The following is a 20,964-nucleotide window of genomic DNA, read 5'->3' as shown; positions in this document are numbered from 1 at the left end:
GTTGTATATAGCCTTTATTTGTAATAATATTTGTGATTAATATATGAGGAGTATTTTAAAAGTCATAAAAATTTAAATAATTAGTGATTAGATAACTCATATAAGCATGTGGTCTCGTGAAAATTCTTCCATATTATAAGGCTATAGTGTCTAATGTGATAGCCGTAGCAACATGTGGCTATTTAAATGTAAGTTAAGTACAATTATATACCATTAAAATTAAAAATTCAGTTCCTCAGTGACAATTCAGCTCCTAGCCATAATTCAGTGCTCAATAGACACAGGTGACTTAGTAATTACTATATTAGATGACATAGATATAGACCATTTCCATCCTCACAGAAAGATCAATTGGGCAGCTTGTCTCTAGAGTTTACAGTTAATAATTTGGACCAAAATATTATTTATTTATTATTATATTACCTTCTCCCACTGTAAAGTGAATGATGTTGTCATCTATGTCCAATCCATCTGTCCCAAATACACCAATTGCTGGAGAGAAGCCATGGTGAAAAGCACAGCCTTGAATATAAGATGAGCCATGTTCTTGAATCTATAAAACGTTGGGATACAGTGAACATTTTTAAAATAAAATTACAATATATTTAAAGAAAAAAATGAAGTAAACGATTTTCAATAAACAAACCTTGACCAATAATCAATACTCAATTCACTTTCTCTTAAAGATGATGTTTTCATAAGTTTTTATCCATATATAAAATATGGAAATTTCCATACATATGAATTATTAGATGGATTAAATATATATGCTTACGTTAAATGCAGTTTTCAAAATTCTTAAGTGCTTTTCTATACATTTATATTTCTATCTTCATTTATAAAATGCTAAGGTGCTAAAAATTATTTTTTCAGAATAGTTTATGATGAGTAGGGTTTTTTTAATTACAAAAAATAATACTTTAGACAAGGGGTTACAATTCAAATGTCTATAGGAACCAGTCATTGAATAGGTTAGGGGTTTCAATATAAACCTACAGGATGATTTTTTATTTCTACTAAGAAATATGCTGTCTCTCATTTTTCTTAAATCACCAGCCCTCTTGTAATATTTATTTTCCCACTTTTGACAGAGGCATAGATATACAGACATGCATTTCATTTGAGAAATTTAAGCAATACTTTCTTTGTTTAATAGAAACCATTTGGAAAAATGTTTTTGGTCATTGTAAAATAAAGTGGAGATATAAACCACTATTATAGATCTTTAATTCTTTCACCCTCTGTACTACTTTTCCTATGGTTTTTACTGACCTTAAATAAATACACAATATGGGTAGAATCAAATGCTGTTTGGTCTAAAAATGGTCTAAAAAGTTAATGGGCCAAGAAAGTTTTATTATATTAGATTATCATTTTAGCTAATATAAGATGTGGCTATTTATAAGTCAAATGAAAATAACAATATTTTGCATATTTTAAATATATACAAAATTAAAAAGCACAAACCTGTCCTAGGTTAAGAAATGTTACAGCATATCTTGGATCTGTGCTATCCCTGAAGCCTTCTTGACCACTGTGATAAAATTCCACATTACTTATTCTTGCATTTCCTAAGGTAGGGAAAGATTTAAAATTTGTTTTTCTTAAAACAGTTAGAATAAAACATTTTTGAAAAGCTACACAAAGTTCATCAAATTTTTCATGGAAAACTCATTAGTTTCTTTGCTCCTTTAATCTAGAAGAGGTCGTATTTCTCAGACCTCTTTTCATTGTACCCACAAATAGCCTTTTTCAACATTTTTTTTTCCTAAGGGCCTCCACTCCACCCCCAAAAATTTTAGTAACATATATATATATATATATATATGTTATATATATATATGTTATAACACATATATATGTGTGTATATATATATGTTATAACACATATATGTGTGTATATATATATGTATATATATATATATACACACACACACACACACACACACACCGTATATCTGTTAGTATACAGTGGCTCACTGGAGGACCACAAACCATTGTAATATTTTTTGCCCCCAAACGAAGCACTAGGTCTTTCCTCCTGGGGCGGTTATATTTTCCCATTGAGAATGCATGATATAAGGCATAGATATAATTTACCTGATATTTCCATTTTGATGCCATAAAGAGCTTTTAAGAGCATTATCTTTTATAACCTCTTTCAGAATATGTATTACCAATTATCTGCTGGTCAGCTTATCATAAGTCCCATCAAGGTGACAAAGAATAGTTTTATAGACTAGGAATAATAGCAATAACAATCCATGAGAGATTGCTCTGTATCAAGTGCTGTACTAAATGCATAACAGACAATTGGGTTTTAATTTTTATAAAGCACCCTGTGAGTTAGGAACTTTTATATCTCTGTCATCTAGATTTTTAAAATACTGAGGCACAGGAATTCATGGCTGGGAAATAACAAAAGAGAATATTCTTTGTTCAAAAACTGATACTTAACAGGATATGTTGGATAAAACTTATTTTGTACTAGAAGGAAAAAGCCTATCTTGAAATCCATAAGCCAATTCTTACATACATTGTTGAGAAGGCATGAATAATAAGATAATGATAAAGAAGACATGATTACTACAAACCATCTGGGTTTACAAAAGCCATAGATGTGTTGTCTTTACTAACATCACAAAACAAGGTATAGGAGCAAGGAAAGATTGTCATAGGAATAGGGTTTATCACCAAATTTGAAGTGAGAAAGACACAAATTAGTATTCAAGATCAAAGCAACTTTACCCTTTAATCATCTGTTTTTTCATCTTTAAAAGAGGGATAATATTTATGCCATAACATTATGAGGATGAAATGAGATAGTATGTATTTAATGCTTAACACAGTGCCTGTGATCTCGTATCATGATCATCTTTACCATCACCATCATTATCATCATCAGCAGCACTGTCATCATCAGGTAAGCTTCCCCTGGCAGATTATGACCAACAGGTAGAGGCTATAGTGAGATTGCTATTTGTTCTATATAAAGATTTTCTAAAATAGATCTGTTGCAAAATGAAATAGTCAATATTTTGAACAAGTGAGTACCTGCAGAAACAGCTCAAATCAAGAATGGATGTTCTACTCCTAGTACCCAGATTGTGGGATCCAAATAACATCTTCCAATAAAAATTACCAGAATTAGTAGAAGGAGCAACTGAGTTCTAGTCTTAGAAAAAATTACAATATATGTTTCCATATCAGAAAGTAAAGAGGCTTGGAAAACTTAAGTCATGTCAAAAGGACAGGCATCAGCATGAAAAGATTCTGAAGGTCAATAATGGAGCATTCTGAGTATTAATCAAATTAACGATCCCAATGGATTTGAGCATGTCAAATAGTTTGATCCACGAGCACATAATGATACTAACAACAAAACAACAAACTCCCTGTCACATTTGGAGGATGCTTGGGAACCGACACATTATTTTGAAACTTAATCAATATGGGGAAAAATAAAGCATTTTTTTCCTGTATGTCCTATATGAACTATCTTTCAGGGCAGTTAAATGGTTGTTTAGGAGGGATTTTCTTTATTATAAATGAGGAGGAAATTTTAAACCTTAATTATTTAATGAATCTAAGCAATGTTAATTAGTAGCTGCTAACATCATGAGAGAAACAATCATACATTTACAGTTGGTAGTGTATTTTTCTATCAGAATAGAAAAATACACTACCAACTGTACCCCTTTTATTTTTTCATTTATTTATTTATTTATTTATTTTGTAGGGACTGGATTTCACTATATTGCCCAGGCTGATTTCAAACTCCTGGCCTCATGCAGTCCTCCCACCTTAGCCTCCCAAATGCTGGGATTACAGGCATGAGATACCCTGTCTGGCATAATTCTTACTTAAAAATTGAGCCTGAGTCTGATGAAGTCTCTAGTTTTAAATCACCTATGCATAGGAAATACAGGGAGACAGGAATAAGTTAAATTTCAGGAAGACAATCACCAAATTCCAGACTGTTGGAAACTCCACAGAATTAGAGGACCAACTTCTTTCGTACGTAAAATGCAAGGAAAGAGGAATGAATCAGAGATTTAAGATTCATAATCAGCTGCAATGTGGATCTTATTTAGATCCTTATTTGAACCGGGAGGGAGTGAACAAAGATACTGGGGAAATTTGAACTGTCATTTGAAGATAATAAATTATTATTAAGAAATTAACATTTTTAGGTCTTTGTGGATGTTTTCTAAAATGTCTTAGAGTTGCATACTAAAATATTTCTAGATGATTTAATATGTGCTTGCTTCAATACAATCCAGGAGCATGAAGAAAGTGGATGGAGGTATAGATAAAACAAGATTGGCCAAAGTTGATAATCACTGAAGCTGGTGATTAGTACATTGGGATTCGTTATATTGTTTTCTCTATTTTTGATATACGCTTGGAATTTTCCTTAAAACAAAACAAAAACCAACACATGATTTGTGGTACTTATTATAAAATTATCTCTGTTAGGTGAAAGACTGGTCTAGCTATTGCCTAAGGTTATTGTTAATTTGATAATTCATTTTGACCATGAAGATAAAATTAACAGCAGTAATTTAAGAGAATTTACTTGGAAGGTAACACCTGGGCTACATAATCACTTTTAATGCTTTATGTTCCCACATAATCTTATTAAAAAGTGAAAATTATGTAAGAGCTGACTAAACATAAGTGAGAACATGTTATGCTCATTTATAAAAATAAACTGAATATATACCAACCTTTAAATGTCATCATATTTTCAGTGAATGAGCCAACCAGGACGTGTGCTCCAAAAGAGTCCTGGGACCAACCTGGGTAATCTTCACCAACTATTTTGATGTTCCTACTCAGTATCCCAACATCAGCTGCTAATGTGTAGCTCTCACCAGTTCCAGGGACATGGTATTTCTCAGCTGAGGTATAAAGATAACTAGATTATTGCCAATGCTGAGAAACATCTGTCTTTACTAATTCCTTTGCGGTTCATATGCTAAACAACTTTCTAATAAGCCAAAATCAACATGAATGCATGAATTATTAGATTTACATGTTTAAACATATATAGATGGCCATGTGATATTATGAGACTCATATTTATAAAATGAAATATAACCAAAAATATTTTCTCTATTTACACCAAAATGGTTATAATCAGCAAGTATAAAGTTACTACTTAACAAATCTCGAAGGCAGTATACAATAACTTCAAATTATACATGAAAACCCTGGTGTATGGCAAACTGAGAAGTGAATTATAATTTTAATAAATGAGGAAATGAAGTAGATGAGTAAAAAATTGCTCCTGTAAGTGGAAAACTCATCTTCAGATCATGCTTATTCCTTCTTTCCTCAACAATTATAGCTTTATCCTCTTATTATTGCTTGTCTAAATGCATTTACAGCTTAAGAATACATCCATGAAACAGATTAAGACAACAGGCTTTTGGATCAAGGATTCTCAAATTTCAGTGTATAAAGAATCACCTAGAAGCTTACTTTAAACAGAAAGTGTTGAGCCTTACCCTATAAAATGTCATACAGTAGGTCTTTGCTGAATATTTGCTGAATGAATGAAAGCACATAGTGGGACCTATCAGTAGCCAATGCAGAAAGAGCAGTGTTCATTGGGTATCACTGCCAATCTGAATAAAATGCTCCCTTAAAATATTTGTGAGATGTTTTATCAAAGAATTATAATTACAGAGTAAATGTGACTTTTCAAGACAGTTATATATCTATGCGGTTAAAAAGCAGCCACTTACCAAAGTGAGTATAGGAAAGGCTATCATTAAGAATGAGAATTTTACGATCATGGAGAATTTTAACGATACTTCTTGTTTCTGTCTGATGGAAATCATAGCTTGTGGTTGTTATCACAATCTCTTCTCCCTCCTTAGAAAAATTCAAGTGCCAAATGTAAAAACAGTTTTAAAAATAGGTTTATATTTCTTGATATCATAATTAAATAATTTAATTTATATCTCATGGCAATTATGGTATTATCAGAAAGAATAAACAGTACATTGAAGTCTCTAAGAATACATATGTTTGCCAGGCGCGGTAGCTCACACTTGTAATCCCAGCACTTTGGGAGGCTGAGGCAGGTGTATCACGAGGTCTGGAGATTGAGACCATCCTGACCAACATGGTGAAACCTCGTCTCTACTAAAAATGCAAAACTCAGCCTGGCGTGGCGGCCTGCGCCTGTAGTCCCAGCTACTCAGTAGGCTGAGGCAGGAGAATCGCTTGAACCTGGGAGGCAGAGGTTGCAATGAGCTGAGATCTCACCACTGCACTCCAGCCTGGGTGACAGAGTGAGACTCCGTGCCAAAAACAAAACAAAACATATGCTTGTGTTTGATATTAAGAATTCTAAATTTTGAATTATCTCAGCATTTTCTTAACTTTAATTCAGTCAGTTAGTAATCACAGTATATCTTTTTTGAAAAAGTAAAGACATTCAAAGCAAACATACTCACATTTTTATTAAAAAGTGATCAGGACAATATTATTAAGAGTTGAAATTTTTTCCCTAGCTTTTTTGTTTGTTTGTTTAGCACTGAAAAGCAGAAAAGCCTGAGGAAAGTTCAAGGAAAAGGCTAAGTCCTAGAACTTTATATATTGAGCTCCCCCTTGTCATCCAAATCTCTGTTCAGATGTACCCTTAACAAATATCTTCTCTGGAATATTAAATGTTATCTGCTACCCTTTGCCGTGGCAGTCTCTATCACACTACCTGTTTTATTTCCTTCATTATGAACATTATCTGAAATTAATAGATATTTATTTGTTCATTTAGTATCTGCATCTCCCACTCTAATGCAAGTTTCATGATAGCTTAGACAAATTTCTTCACCACTAAATCCCAAATCCCTAGAAAAGTGTGTGACACAATATTACTCAGATACAAAATTTGCAGAAAATATTAATTGGATAAATCATAGGGATATTGAAATCATGTAATTACTCTCTTTAAAAAGTAATCACACCAGAACCACAACAAATAAAGACATATTGTAAACAGATCAGAATACTTCTGAATAAACTCTCTTTCTATTTACCAATTATAAACTACACTAAGAGAGCAAACCCATATGTTTTGATGATTTGCTCAAACTAAGGCTCTCTTTGTTCTGTGATTCTAAAGCTCGTTCTCACCAGAAAGGAACTTGCTGAGATCTGGGAGCTTGGGGAAGAAATCCATCCATTTTTCTAATTTTTTGGCATTAAAAAAAGTATTTGTAAAACATATGGACTCTATGGCTTGCACATTGTCTATGAGTACAGTGGAGATGAGAATTGCTACCATTTATACTTTATTAAACAATCCCATTTAATACAGGCAGTATTTGGATATCACTGGGTGTCAGAATTTGTTTTCTTTTCAAATCATAAATTAGAAGTGAAGAAGTAATCAAGATAATAAAACATTTTAAATTCCATTTTCTGTTTTGCAAGAATTTGTAATAATTTTATCCAAAAATGGTCATATTTTTATGACTAATATATATTGGTATAAAATATGACTAATATGCATTATGTATATACATGTTTATGACTTATATATATATTAGTTTGTATATCATAATATATATGTCATGTATTGTGTGACTAAAATCATATACATGTCATAAAATGTATATACATAATATGTATTAGTTATAAAATATATACGTAAAATATACATACATATGTATATATGCACACACACACACACAATGTTCTCCAATTATTCTGAAGGACAATTGAAGCCACAATTTTTACATGCCTCCTATCCAGTCAGTTTTTGCAAGCTTATTACAAAATACACATTTTTCATCTGGTTAATCACATGAATGCCCATAAGAATAAAACAAACTTTTTTCAGCCGACCCACTGTGTATATTCATTTTTTATCACATAATTACTTTCTTTACCTGCCAATCCACAGCATCCATCAGAGACAGGATTTTAGAACCTGCATCTGCAGTTTCTGAGAGCTTAGTTTTATATATTGAACGTGGAATTCCATGAAGATCCAGCTCACCAAACACCCCTAAAAAAGAAAAGCACACTCCTATTCACTACACCGTCTGAGCTGGGTGCTAGTATAAGATGAAAATGTTCATTGATATATTTTATTATGTGATTAAACATTTTAGAAAAATTGGTGTTCTCTGCTTGGAACCATGTAAGAAGACTTTGACTCTTTAACCCACTTCTAGAAATCTGGTTCATAATTAAAGCCAGCATACAAGGGTACATGAATGAAGATGCTTACCACAGCAATATTTAGAAACATGAGGAAACTGGAATTAATCCAAATGTACATCAATAAGAAAAGGATGGAATAAAGTTTAATATACTAATACTGTAGAGTAATAGGCTATAAAAGAGATTTATCTGTAACTTTTGATCAGGAAAGATTTTCATAATATGTTCACTGAGAAAAGAAAATCACATAATAATATACTTAGTTTGACCATGTTTTATGAAAGGAACAATACTATCACCACAAATCAGTATGTGTAATATGAATATAGGCATAGATAAAAAACAGGAAGTCACAAAAAACTTTTAAACTAATGCTAGTGTCCTTAAGGGAGGTAGAAGTAGGAAGATGTATATTCTTTACGAATAGGTTCTCTTTACATTGTTCTATGTTGTTTAAAGTGTTACTTTTGAAACAAAAACATATAATGTTTTTTAAACTTAAATTTGTCTGCCTCAGGACATTTGTGAATGGTGAGTTAATTCGATCTCAAGAATTTTTTTTTAGATCCTTATTTACTTGGTATCAGTTTTAGAAACTGTACAGTAAAACAATGGTAGAACATACTTATGTGTGTCTCCTAAATAAATATGCAATAGCATGAATAAAATCATTTCTTAATTGTGATCAGGTTAAACTCTTTAAAGTCATTTGCTTTCTGGGCTCAAATAAGAATATGCATAGTACACCAATGCAACTGGGAAATTAAATCTCAGCAGTAGCTGTGATTGGGTAATTGTCAACTGATCCACAGATGATTTATTAGTAATATAAATGGAATAACGTGTAAGAAAGTTACCCTTTAGGGAAAAGTACTAAAATGTGAAAAGTATTGCTTAAAGAAAACTGTATGAAGAAAACCAGATTGAAAAAATAATATACATATAAAGAGATTTGTTAAAGTTAGTTTTGTAATAAATTACATTTTGGTTTAAAATAGATATATGTATGTTTTTATCTGGTTAAATGTGATTTAATTCTAAAAATCTCTGCTACTTCTTTAACCCTTTAATATAAATAAATTTCTGTAAAAGCTTCTGATACTTTTGTATCAGAAGTACTTATCATTATGATAAAGTACTTTCCATTATGAACTGATAGATACTTTAGTGCCATATATTTTAAAGTAGATTCTCAAAACAGATGTGACACTTTTGTTATCTGGAGACACACACCTAAGACCTTTGACCCTTGATTTGGTCCTTCTGGAAGAGCCCAGTCTTGGGTAGTATGATTTCCTCTAAGAACAATCTTTAAGTCTCCTTTAAAAGGGTTATCTTCCCAGCCACCAATTAATCTACCTCCCTGAAAAGAAGCAGAAAATTGTTAATACTTAAAAATTAACCAGGACAAAAATTCCACCCATAAAAAAGGAATTAAGAAGTCACTGGAAGACTCCCCTAGTAAAAAGGAATGAGTTTTGTTATATAAGAACAGCATTATAACTGGAAGTGACTTTAATTTTACTTTTGGATAGGTAGTTTAAATGATTTTTCAAAGGTTAAATTCAATATCTGCTTACTGACAGAACTAGACCTAAAACTGAAATTTCATAAGACCTAAATTAGTGGTGTTTGAACAGACCATACTGTATTTGAATGTAATATCCTATAGGTAAAATATGCTCTTCACACTTACATCCAATCTATGCCATTTATAAGCCATCATTGTTAATGTGAATAGCCATTATTAAATGCTTGTTGTCTCCATATCAGGCATAATGTGTAAGGCCTCACATACAGTATAGCACTTAACCTTTCTTTACACTAAATTCATGAATTAGTATTATTATCCTTATTTCACAGGTGAGAAAACTAATGGTGAAAGAGGTCAAATGCTTACTCATGGTTACCCAACTAAAAAACAATGAGGTAAAGATTCAGTTGTAACTTTAATTTACCTTAAACCATACCTCTAATCAAAATATGATGCACTTTTAAAATATAAATAACCAAGTTTCTGGACTTTAGTTCTTTCCTCAAAGAAAAGCTTCTAATTACTTATTCTTTTAATGGTGCTTAATAGCTTTTTGGCTAAGCTATTCTTTTTCATGAACAATATTATAAGACTAACAAAACAATCGAGCTGATTAAGCTGGTACAGGTTCAAGACCATTTGGGGTTAAAAAGAGAATGTGAGGATTGTTCCAAACAATAGCAACATTTTTATTCATCTTCTCTTGCTATCATAATTCCATCTATGTCCATTTGTTTTTTTTAATACTGTTTGTTTTCTTTAAAAAACAAAAGGCTTAAATTCTTTTAATTTTTCCAGCATTCCTAGGACTCTTTGTTGGAACAAGCCATTGGCTTAGGCTGACCTCATAATGACACAGATATTCTGTACAGAATTGAAACTGGGCTAACCGCAGACTCAAGAGTCCCAAGACAACTATTCCTAAGAAATGTTTAGTCCATAATTTAAAGGAGATCAGAAATATATTGGACTTACTTGAGACTCTCATTTAATGGGCTAGAGAGCCAGCTGTGTTTTTTATCCACACCAATTCCTTCTTATTATTTGAGTAAATATACATTTTAGAATTTGATTAATAAAGATATAAACTACAAGGCCCTCACTCTTACCTGCAGTGATATGTAGGTAGCATTCAAAACAACTTCTCTGTAAGAAGATTCTGCAGCTCCTACGTTATATCTATCTTCCAGTTCTAGAACCCCCCAAATAATGAGTCTTTCCATTGATGGCATATCTATGTCAGCTACAATCCATATTCCTATAAAACAATACTTTAAGAAATAAAACATAATGCATAGATTACAGCCTATAGCAAAATATTGACAAGCTTATCAGTGAGTCCTGGTTTTGAGTAAGTTTATGACCTGTCTTTTCATATAATACCTCCCAGAAAATCTGCTCTTGTTAGTAGGTTTAAATCCACATAAACCCCAGAAGGCCAGGTTTAGTATCTGGAATGCATTAATAGAGTCTACTTCACATTTGCTCTTTCCCCAAGGTGTGCTGCATTAAAGTGGAAACCTAACTACTGTAACATCTATCCTGCCATAGTGTTAATATTACATAAAAGCAAGCATTCAATTCATTTGTGTTTATGTATTTACCTTCAGGTATAATCACATTTGCCCCTGGGTGAGGTACAGTATAATTATTTTCTCGTGATGATTGCCAAAAAGAATCATTTGACCATAAACTGAAAAGAGAAGATAAATACTTCCATGAATTACTACTTGTTGTGATAAACCCTAATTTTGTCTAAAATGTAAACCCATTCCATTTCCCTATAAGATTTTACATGATGGAGAAGAAAAAAGAAATGCATGCTTCATCCTTTTAAATACCTTGACACACAGCACTATTTCATGGGGAATAGAGGTAAAGGATATAGCTGGTTGGATTTTGTGAAGAAAGGAGTAGAAGAATTGTCTCTGAATTGACAAGGATGCACCAATGTGGTTAAGCTCTGGGCTGTGGATGGCGGTGGCAGGTCTGTATCCAAAGTGAAGGCTAGGTTAAATTGAAATAATTTTGTAAAGTGCTTGGGAGGACAAATGGTCTTCAGTTGTCATCACTATGCCTTCTAGAAACTACCTTTTGATGCAAGTTTTTATAAAAGATATTATCATACAATTGGTGATATTTTCCCACTGGAAAACATTCACAATCAGGCTGCTTTCCATATCCAGTAAAAAATTTAAACATTCTGTGATAGTAATCCTGAAATTCTACAGATGGGCCAATATACACTTTGTTTAATTCTTATTAAACATTTATATTACTAAGGAAACTGTTGATAAAAAATCCTGCTATAAAATATAATCTTAGTGAGTTTTAAAAAGAGTTTAGTGGTTAAAGGTTTACTTGTACTCAAAACAATTTCCATGAAGAGTTTGTAAAAGGTTCTGTCTACCTAACTAAATAATGTGACCAGCATTGCACACATTCGGTAATTGATTGTATCTAGCTTTTCTCAACAATCATAACCCTTCATTCTTATCCTTACCATTACTATCACTATCAGTAATCATGTTATGCATTCCCCTTCTTATTATTTCCCATTGTTATGATCAACAAAGATCATAACTAAGCATTTGATTTACTTAGCTTGAACTTTCTGTTTTAATCCTGAGGTAGAACTTCTGGGTCAAGATTCTGTTTTGTTTTGTATATTCATACCTAGTTGAATAATACAAATTATCAATCCAATTATAACTATTTCCAGTGAGGAAAATTCATACCATGGGAAGAAAGAAAAACTGTATCATGGAATATACGTGTAGTTTATCATAGTTTACCTTTATCATATTCTGGCCTAGACCAATCTAAATATGTTATAGTAGTCATAATAAATGTTAAATATTTAATAATTACATTTACCTTAGAATGCATAAGGGCTTTTTGGCCAAAAACCTTATGGTTTATATGTCTTAGTTCTCTAGGGCCTTTTTAGGAGCCCCTGCTTTCCCCACTATCCTTCTGTAATACATACTCTGCAGAATACTAAGCGGTGTCTTACTGAAATGTAATTTAGAGCATGTTGCTTCTCAGCTTAAAATCATTCAAAAGTTTCCATATTTCTTACTACTACCTGCATAGCCTAAGTGGTCTGTTTCCAAAACCATATCCAGGCCATTCTTTCCTGCTCAGTAGGGCCAGCCTTAATGATTCTCTATCCGTTCTTGGACATGCCACACCCTTTCTATGTCAGGGCAACTGGACAAGTTGCTCCCTAGGTCTCTCCCACCCTTCACTCAGCGAGCTCTTCCTCATCCTTTGGATTGCAGTTGGAATAATCCCTCCCTGTGGGTGTTCCTAACCACCCCACCCAAAGACTGTCCCTGCCATATTGGTCTCTGTCCTAGCCCCATATTCATTCTTTTTATAATATTTATTGCAACTCACACTTACGTACTTTATCTTGTTTACTTTTTTGTTTATTTGCTTGTTTTGTCATCTGTCTCTTTGTATTGAATATGAGTGTAGTGAGATCAGAGATCACATCTATGTTGTTCATAACTGAATCCAAAATTCCTGCCACATAGTGGATACTCAGTAAATATTTTTTAATGGTTGAATAAATAAACAAATTCAATTTTTGTTCTTTTGGCAAATGGCCACTACAGTATCTATTTTGAAATGCAATTCACCTAATAAATATCATTGATTTTTACTATTACACAGTAGTGGGCTATTCAGTGCCCACTAAATGCTAGTTTTTAGCATCGTCATCATTTTTTATCAGTATTATTGTCCATAACATTTGCAAATATAATCAAATCAGGATCGTGGCTTTAAGGGTCTTAAAAATTAGTAACAAATGTACTAGTACCATAATGTCTGGTAATTACTCTAATACAAGTTAGAAAGTAATGCTTCACATGAGAAATAAAAGAGCTACATTAAGTTACAAAGAGAGAAATATCATTTTTAACTAGAAGAATTAAAATATATATGAAAGAAAATTAACTAAGTTATATTATAAGATTTGACTGTGACAGTTATTCTAGAGACAGCACCTGCTAAGAAAGCATTGGATTCACGAGGAGACCAAGTTTCTAGTGCTGTATTGGATATGCCATCAGTGAGCTCTGCAATCTCAGGTAATGCGCCTATGTTCACTGGGTGTCAGCTTTCTCATCTATATAATAAGAAAGCTGGGCCAGGTTTAATAATCTAAATCTAAATCTAACATTCTGCAACTGTGAAGTTACCAGTAACTTTCATACATAATTTTTGTAAGAATTTTTCATTTTCTTAGTTGGGTTTTTGTAAGGCTCAAGCACAGCAGTGAATGTGAAAGTATTTTGCAAGCTACAAGACATTGTGCAGGAGTAAGGCATTGTTTCCCACAGGAGTGACATGTGAAAAGGATTATGTCAAGAGGTATTGAAGGATATTAACTACAAAAGACCTATGTACTTATATGTGGCTGGTCGCTTCTTGGGCATTGGTTTTCTTGATGGGGGATGTACAGGAAAGCAATCCTGGAGAATACAACAGTAAGCTTGGAAATTAATAACAACGTCTTTCACATCAGGATCCAGGTTCCCAGAAATGGGCTGACTCTGTTGAAGGTCATTTCTTCCTGACACTGAAAATGAAGTAAAAGTGGTTTAAATGAATATTGTGACCAAATTGTTACTTGAATGTAAACAAAATTATGGCATTTTGAAAAAATCTTCTTTAGGTAGTAACTTGAATTATAATTCATATGTATGGTAGAGGTGTGGAGAAATTCTGAAACAGTATGTTTTATAAAGACATACATAGTCAAAATATCATTATAAGAATGAATGCTTTTATAATTTAATTAAATTTTATTTTAAAATATTTAAATTTTCCAAATAAATAATAAAAATGGAAACAAAACATATGCCAACTTCCACTGTATTCATTTTCTCTAAGTCCATGATATAAAACTGTCAATGTGTAAGCATGTTGGTGTCACCTCTAACTTAGAATGAAAGTTCTTATTTCAACTCAAAACCTTTTCGAGAATAAATTTTGTCTCCAGTTTTTCTATTCAGCAAACATTTATTGGATCCTGTATATATTAGGTATTGTACAATACATTTGCTTATTAAGCAATTTTTCTCATCCTTTAGACAAAGCATTAGATAAAATATCACTTCTGCCTAACAATACATACCCAAGTAATATAGAGTACTAGTGTTTGCTTCAAGGTGCCAGTCTCCATTCTTGCTAGTATTCCAATTCAATGGATTTGAAGAACCATTCCTCATATCAATAATATTAAACATATCAGGATTTTGAGTAAAGTTATGTGATATAATTACATAGTCTTCATCCTAAAATGTTGGTAGAAAAATGTGACTTGTATGTTAATACTCTTCATATAGTACATTAATTTTAATGACATTTAATAATTAGCCTCTATATTAAGATTTAAAAGTTTTGGCTTTAGTTTGTTTTTTGTCTTGCATTTCCATTTTGTTAACATTTTCCACGTCTATGACAATAATGCTAGTTCTGTCACTAAGGCAATGAAAGGATCTCTCTCTCTCTCTTGGGTGTATACATACATTAAGTATACACATGTATACTATATGTATATATGCATGTACACATATGTATATGTGTGTATGTGTGTATATATGCATATATTTAGAAAATATTTTATTTCTTTTTAAAAATAGACAAAATTGTAGACAATATTTTATTTCTATAATGTTTAAAAATATTTAAAATAATGCTGCACAAATGTGTACTATAAGTGGAAGAACATGTATGAGATGGAAAACACCCAATTCAGTATACTGGTTACCATTAGAGATGGAGAATGGGGAATGAGATGAGAGTAATACAGAGGGATTTCACTTTATCTATAATATTTTATTTCTTTTATAAATCAGAAAGTAAATATTCACAGAATGTTAGATTTAGATAGAGTTAGATACTGGTCTTTTTAAAAAATAATTTTCTGTATGTCTGATATATATCATAATATAAAAATAAATTCTTTAACTGCTAACCTGAGATATCATAAACACTCAATAAAGGAAAGTTATTATCATGATAGTAATGACAGGAGAATAAGCTTAGTACTACAGCAATGTGGCAGAAAGATTGCTTACTTCTGATTCTCAAATGAGAGTTTTTTTGGCTTACTTCTTAGGTTCAGAGTGGGTCATAAAGAATGTGCAGGATTTTAATAGATCAATTTGTGAGGAAAGATCCTTCTGGCCTAACAATGTGTGTGAATAAGTATGAGGATTTTTACCTTAAATCCATAGAATGTTGATGTATACGATATGTTGGTTATGTGATCCACACCTTTAAAATACCAGTTAATGTGATTTGCATTTGGAATCAGAGCCATCCATCCAGACATATGAGTCAGTCGTTTCTTCTGAAATGGAATAATGCTTGTGCCTATAGAACATAGAATAAGCAAATAATAGTAATCTCTACCTCTAATAAACTCGTCCATTTATAAACAAGTGCAAGTGTTGGTTTACTTTAGTTGGTTTAGCAAAATATTGGTTTAGTCTATGGAAGTCTTTAAAGAGATTAATATGGCATTTCATTACTTATGTTCTAAATGTCTTTGTTTAACTAAAGACTTGAAATGATTAATATTACATTCAACTGGAAAGTAAAATCCTTTCAAACTTGGAATTTCGATTTGAGACGGAGCCTATATTCCTTAGGGAAAGGTACATTTGAAACATCATGAAATTACAACTGCTAAAATAAAAATGCCTAAATATATTAAAATAATTATTTAAATATTGATATAAACATAATTTTATTTTTATTCTTTAAGAACTTAGTTATTCAGAATTCTTGATATAGAATATATAAAAATGTAAGCTCTGATTCTTTATTAGAGCTTCCTATATCTTTGGAACTAATTAAAACCAGTGTAACACATATTAATTTTTAGTAGTAAATAATTTTGTTTGAGTTTAGTGGAGTTTTGATTGAAAGTTCTTGAAGAACAAGGCTACAACTAGAACTATCACTTAACACTGACAAAGATATATACATTTTAGGAATACAAACCTTGAACTTGAACTACCTGTTATTGGAAAAACTATATAATTTAGTAATGCTTTGGTCACGAGAGACTGCCTGATAACTTTAACAGAAGATTTGAAAAGTTCTCTTACAATATAAAGAAAAGGTCTTTCATTATTTGCCCCTATTTTTCTCCCCTTGCTTTACTTTTCATCTCAGATTGGATTTTATGTTTAATTAACAACCTCTTATTTTAAAAATTTAGGAGGCAGAAGTCAGAAGCAAGATTATAAAATAACTGTCATTCATTTACTTTTGAGAATAAGGCAAAACACAATTCTAATTTCATAGGAGAACAAATTCATAAATGTCTGTGCTTTATGAGTTAGTATTAATTTTAAAAGCTTCATGAGCAGAGGCACTCAGAACTTACACTACCAAAGAATCCTGAAAAGTATGAAAAGAACTGTGACTATCTGGATTATTGTTCAGCAAATATCCACTCTTCTCTTTTCCTTGAGGGCAAAGTGCTATTCCTTGCTTCATTGATGTTGGCCAACAGGACATTAGCAGAACTGACACTAGCAAATGCTTGAAAAGTGCTTGCTCAGTGAGGCTTGACTTCTTGAGTCTCTGTTGTCACGAAGAAAAATGCCTCCCTCAGGTAATTGTTCTCCCTTTGCCTGACATCTGAAACAAACACTTGTGGAGTTACCTGAGCTTAGCCCTTGGTAAGAAGCAAAGCCTTATATTGAAGTAGAACCTCCCAGGTGAGCCCAGCTTTTCAATCAACCCAGCCCCTGGACACATAAGAAGAAATGATTTTAGGCTTGTGATATTGAGTTTTTAGATGGTCTGTTGTGAAGCAATGGTTAACATATAAGAGCTGATTAAAATCATCCAAAACCTCTAGAATTTGCTCCTGGATTTGCAGAACTAAACTCCACTGAAGTTTTATTTTTTTATTTTTTATTTTTTGAGATGGAGTCTCGCTCTGTCGCTCAGGCTGGGGTGCAGTGGCATGATCTCGGCTTACTGCAACTTCCACCTCCTGAATTCAAGCAATTCTTCAGCCTCAGCCCCCCAAGTAGATGGGATTACAGGCATGTGCCACCATGGCTGGCTAATTTTTCTAGTATTTTTAGTACAGACTGGGTTTCACCATGTTGGTCAGGCGGGTTTCAAACTCCTGACCTCAAGTGATCTGCCCACCTTAGCCTCCCAAAGTGCTAGGATTACAGGCATGAGCCACCGCATCCAGCCTCCACTAAAGTTTTCTGATGCTTGGGATTACACTTTAACCTGACATTCCTTAATAATTCAGTTTCATAAGTAAAAGTAATTTCCATTTTTCTAAGTTGTGTTTTTCCTAATTTTTTAAGCTGCATTCATTTCAAGTATGTTGGTTTTAAGTGTCTTGGACAGAAATATAAACTCTTTGAAGTTGATATTTTTTAAAAATAGGATCATTAAGAGCAAGTGTCTTAAATTAATTTGCCATCTGTTGTAACTTTATACATATATTTACATAAAGATATACCATCATGCATGAGATGCTTTAATAAAGATATATAAGGACAAATGTAAAGTTATAGCAAACCGTTACTTCCCACTAATCTAGTGTACTTTTTAAACCTTTGTTTTACTTAGCAAAGATATCAAGACAAGTTATCTTTTTCTGTTTTTATTTATTTATTATTTATTTTTTTATTTTTTTATTTTTTTGAGACGGAGTTTCGCTCTTGTTACCCAGGCTGGAGTGCAATGGCGCGATCTCGGCTCACCGCAACCTCCGCCTCCTGGGTTCAGGCAATTCTCCTGCCTCAGCCTCCTGAGTAGCTGGGACTACAGGCACGCGCCACCATGCCCAGCTAATTTTTTGTAGTTTTAGTAGAGACGGGGTTTCACCATGTTGACCAGGATGGTCTTGATCTCTTGACCTTGTGATCCACCCACCTCGGCCTCCCAAAGTGCTGGGATTACAGGCTTGAGCCACCGCGCCCAGCCTCTTTTTCTGTTTTTAATTTTTAGAAGTAAATAATTTTATTTGACTTTAATGGAAATAAAAGTAGCCAAATGTACTTTACTATAAAGTTGATCCTTTTTTTCACGACCAGAAGTAAAATGCCTGGCATAGTGTTTTCTCTACTTTGCAATCTGGTCTGAGTATTGCAACTAATTCTACTCAAGTCAACACTTGCTGAGTAGTTACTATTTGCAGTGTTCTGTGTTGAATGTTGTGGTGTCAGAGTGATAAGTTTGTAGATCTTGCCCTCTAGGTATTTACATTTTAGTAACTAAATAAAAAATCTTAACTCTTGAAGGGAATGGACCAAAGGGCACAGATAGACTTGACAAGAAAGCTAAAATGTCACAAATTCAGAAATACCAGACTCCTAAATCAAAAAACCAGAATCTAAACAAAGCAAACAAAAGCTCCTTTCTAAAATTCTCACCACCACTAAAAATGACCACAAAAAGAAAGCTTAGAGACTTAGATATTTGAATATTAGTTCTTAAAAATCAATAGTTAAAAGAATATGTACTTTATCATGTTGTATATTTAAAGTAATTTACTTAGTAAGGTTGCACATCTCTGCTTTTCCATAAATGTATACCTTAAATCATGTTTTAATAATATTCAGTTCACTCACAGGTATACCATAAAGCATGTGAAAGAATGATTAAATGGGAAACTATTCTATGACATAGTAATGGGAAATACTAAAATGTAACTTTATTGGATAAAATAACTTCATTTGCTTTTGATGTTTTGGTTACTTTTGTTTCAGTTTTTATTTGGAAGAAATATTCATAGATATTTTGCTTAAAATATCGTATTGTACCACAGACTTTAAAAGTTTAAGTAACATCATTTCATTCTGGACATCTATTTATCAGAATGAAAGCAGTGGTTTCTGGGTTTATATTATTAAGACACTGTGACAGTGGGTATAGCTATTACTCAGATAGCAGGTACATGACCTTTTTAATTTACAGGGGAAAAAAAACTAGAAAGAATGTTTTAAAATTAAATGTAATAACTTGTATCATCATAATGAATGATGGAAGTGGTGCTGCACACTTATGTTTTCTCCTGCAGACACACTTTCCACCCTCTCGACCCTGTTCCTTTGCCTCCTGGCTTCTAGTTGGGTTTAGACAGTAAGGAGAAGACAGGGAAGGAGAAAGGTGAAAGAGAAGTATTTATTCCCCTGACTCTCACCCTTAGGGAATGTAGGGGGATCTTGGTGGGCCCTTGTGTCTCTCAACCAAGGGGCACAGCTTCTTCAGGCAGACTTCTTCATACAGCTCTGTCTCTGGGTCCACATAAGTGTTCCTTCCCCTCATCTTTTCAAGGCTAGCAATGGAAATAGCATTTTCCCCCTTTACTAGCCCTTTGAAAAGTTTGATGGTGGCTGTTCTTTCAATGCTGAAAATGCTGATAGGGGATGCTGCCATGGAATTGGCTTTTCTGATCCCAGTAAAAATAATGGAATCTAAAAGTGGCAGGAGTCAGTGCTTAACCATTAGATATAAAGGTAGGTCTAATTGGCACAATAACATCTGGGCAGAGGATTAATCAGAGTGTTCTGACCTGCAGGAATCTGTGATAGCTGATTGATCTTGAGATTACACAGATTAGATAAGTAGTACACTAAGGTGATATTTGGTGTGCATACAGGAAGAAAACTAATAGAGGTCTTAGACAACAGAAGTCTAACTCAGAAGTCTAACTAAGTGGAAATTCACTCTCTATTTTCTAGATCCAAGCCAATTCACAGACCAAAAGCCCCACCACTGAGTGAAAGAAATCTGTGACCAATTATACGAAGGAAATAAAAATAACCAGACCTTCCATATTCTTATATCCTGGCTCTAAACTGATGCTAAAAATTCTCGAAGTCACCAATACCAACATGCCAACGTGGCCCACCAGCCAGAGTGGGGGCTTATCAAGTGGCAAGTGATGGATGAGTCTTCACTTAATCTCACAGTGAGTCCAGTAGAGTCATGGGTACATCTTATGGTTATTTCTTCATTTCCAGAATGTATAGTGGAAACAGATATATAAAATATGGTCTGAGTATTTGCAATCTGGTCTGCATATCACAACTAATTCCATTTAATTCAACACTTGCTGAGTACTTTATATTTACAACATTCTGTGTGGAATCTTGTGGTATCAGAAAGATAAATTTGTAGATCTTGCCCTCTAGGTATTCACAGCTTAGTGACTAAATTAAAAAAAAAAATCTTAATTC

The 20,964-nt window shown here is 32.8% G+C and overlaps 1 protein-coding gene across 1 annotated transcript in view; it reads right to left on the bottom strand.

Annotated features, from left to right (window-relative positions):
• PKHD1L1 (PKHD1 like 1) overlaps positions 1 to 20,964 on the bottom strand; it is a 159,678-nt gene that overhangs the window by 40,607 nt on the left and 98,107 nt on the right. The window contains exons 51-61 of the mRNA XM_032252007.1: positions 15,960 to 16,111; positions 14,868 to 15,027; positions 14,138 to 14,309; positions 11,323 to 11,411; positions 10,828 to 10,976; positions 9,418 to 9,547; positions 7,908 to 8,026; positions 5,754 to 5,883; positions 4,731 to 4,904; positions 1,468 to 1,571; positions 424 to 553 (exon numbers count right to left, since the gene is read on the bottom strand). Of these exons, the coding sequence (XP_032107898.1) occupies positions 424 to 553; positions 1,468 to 1,571; positions 4,731 to 4,904; positions 5,754 to 5,883; positions 7,908 to 8,026; positions 9,418 to 9,547; positions 10,828 to 10,976; positions 11,323 to 11,411; positions 14,138 to 14,309; positions 14,868 to 15,027; positions 15,960 to 16,111 (1,509 nt within the window). The remainder of the gene's footprint in view (positions 1 to 423; positions 554 to 1,467; positions 1,572 to 4,730; positions 4,905 to 5,753; positions 5,884 to 7,907; positions 8,027 to 9,417; positions 9,548 to 10,827; positions 10,977 to 11,322; positions 11,412 to 14,137; positions 14,310 to 14,867; positions 15,028 to 15,959; positions 16,112 to 20,964) is intronic.

The sequence above is a fragment of the Sapajus apella genome, unplaced genomic scaffold, assembly GCF_009761245.1.
Source record: "Sapajus apella isolate SASKATOON/1434 unplaced genomic scaffold, GSC_monkey_1.0 scaffold3, whole genome shotgun sequence".
Lineage (NCBI taxonomy): Eukaryota > Metazoa > Chordata > Mammalia > Primates > Cebidae > Sapajus > Sapajus apella.
Note: the sequence above shows the minus strand (reverse complement) of the source record. Positions and strands in the feature narration are given on the sequence as shown.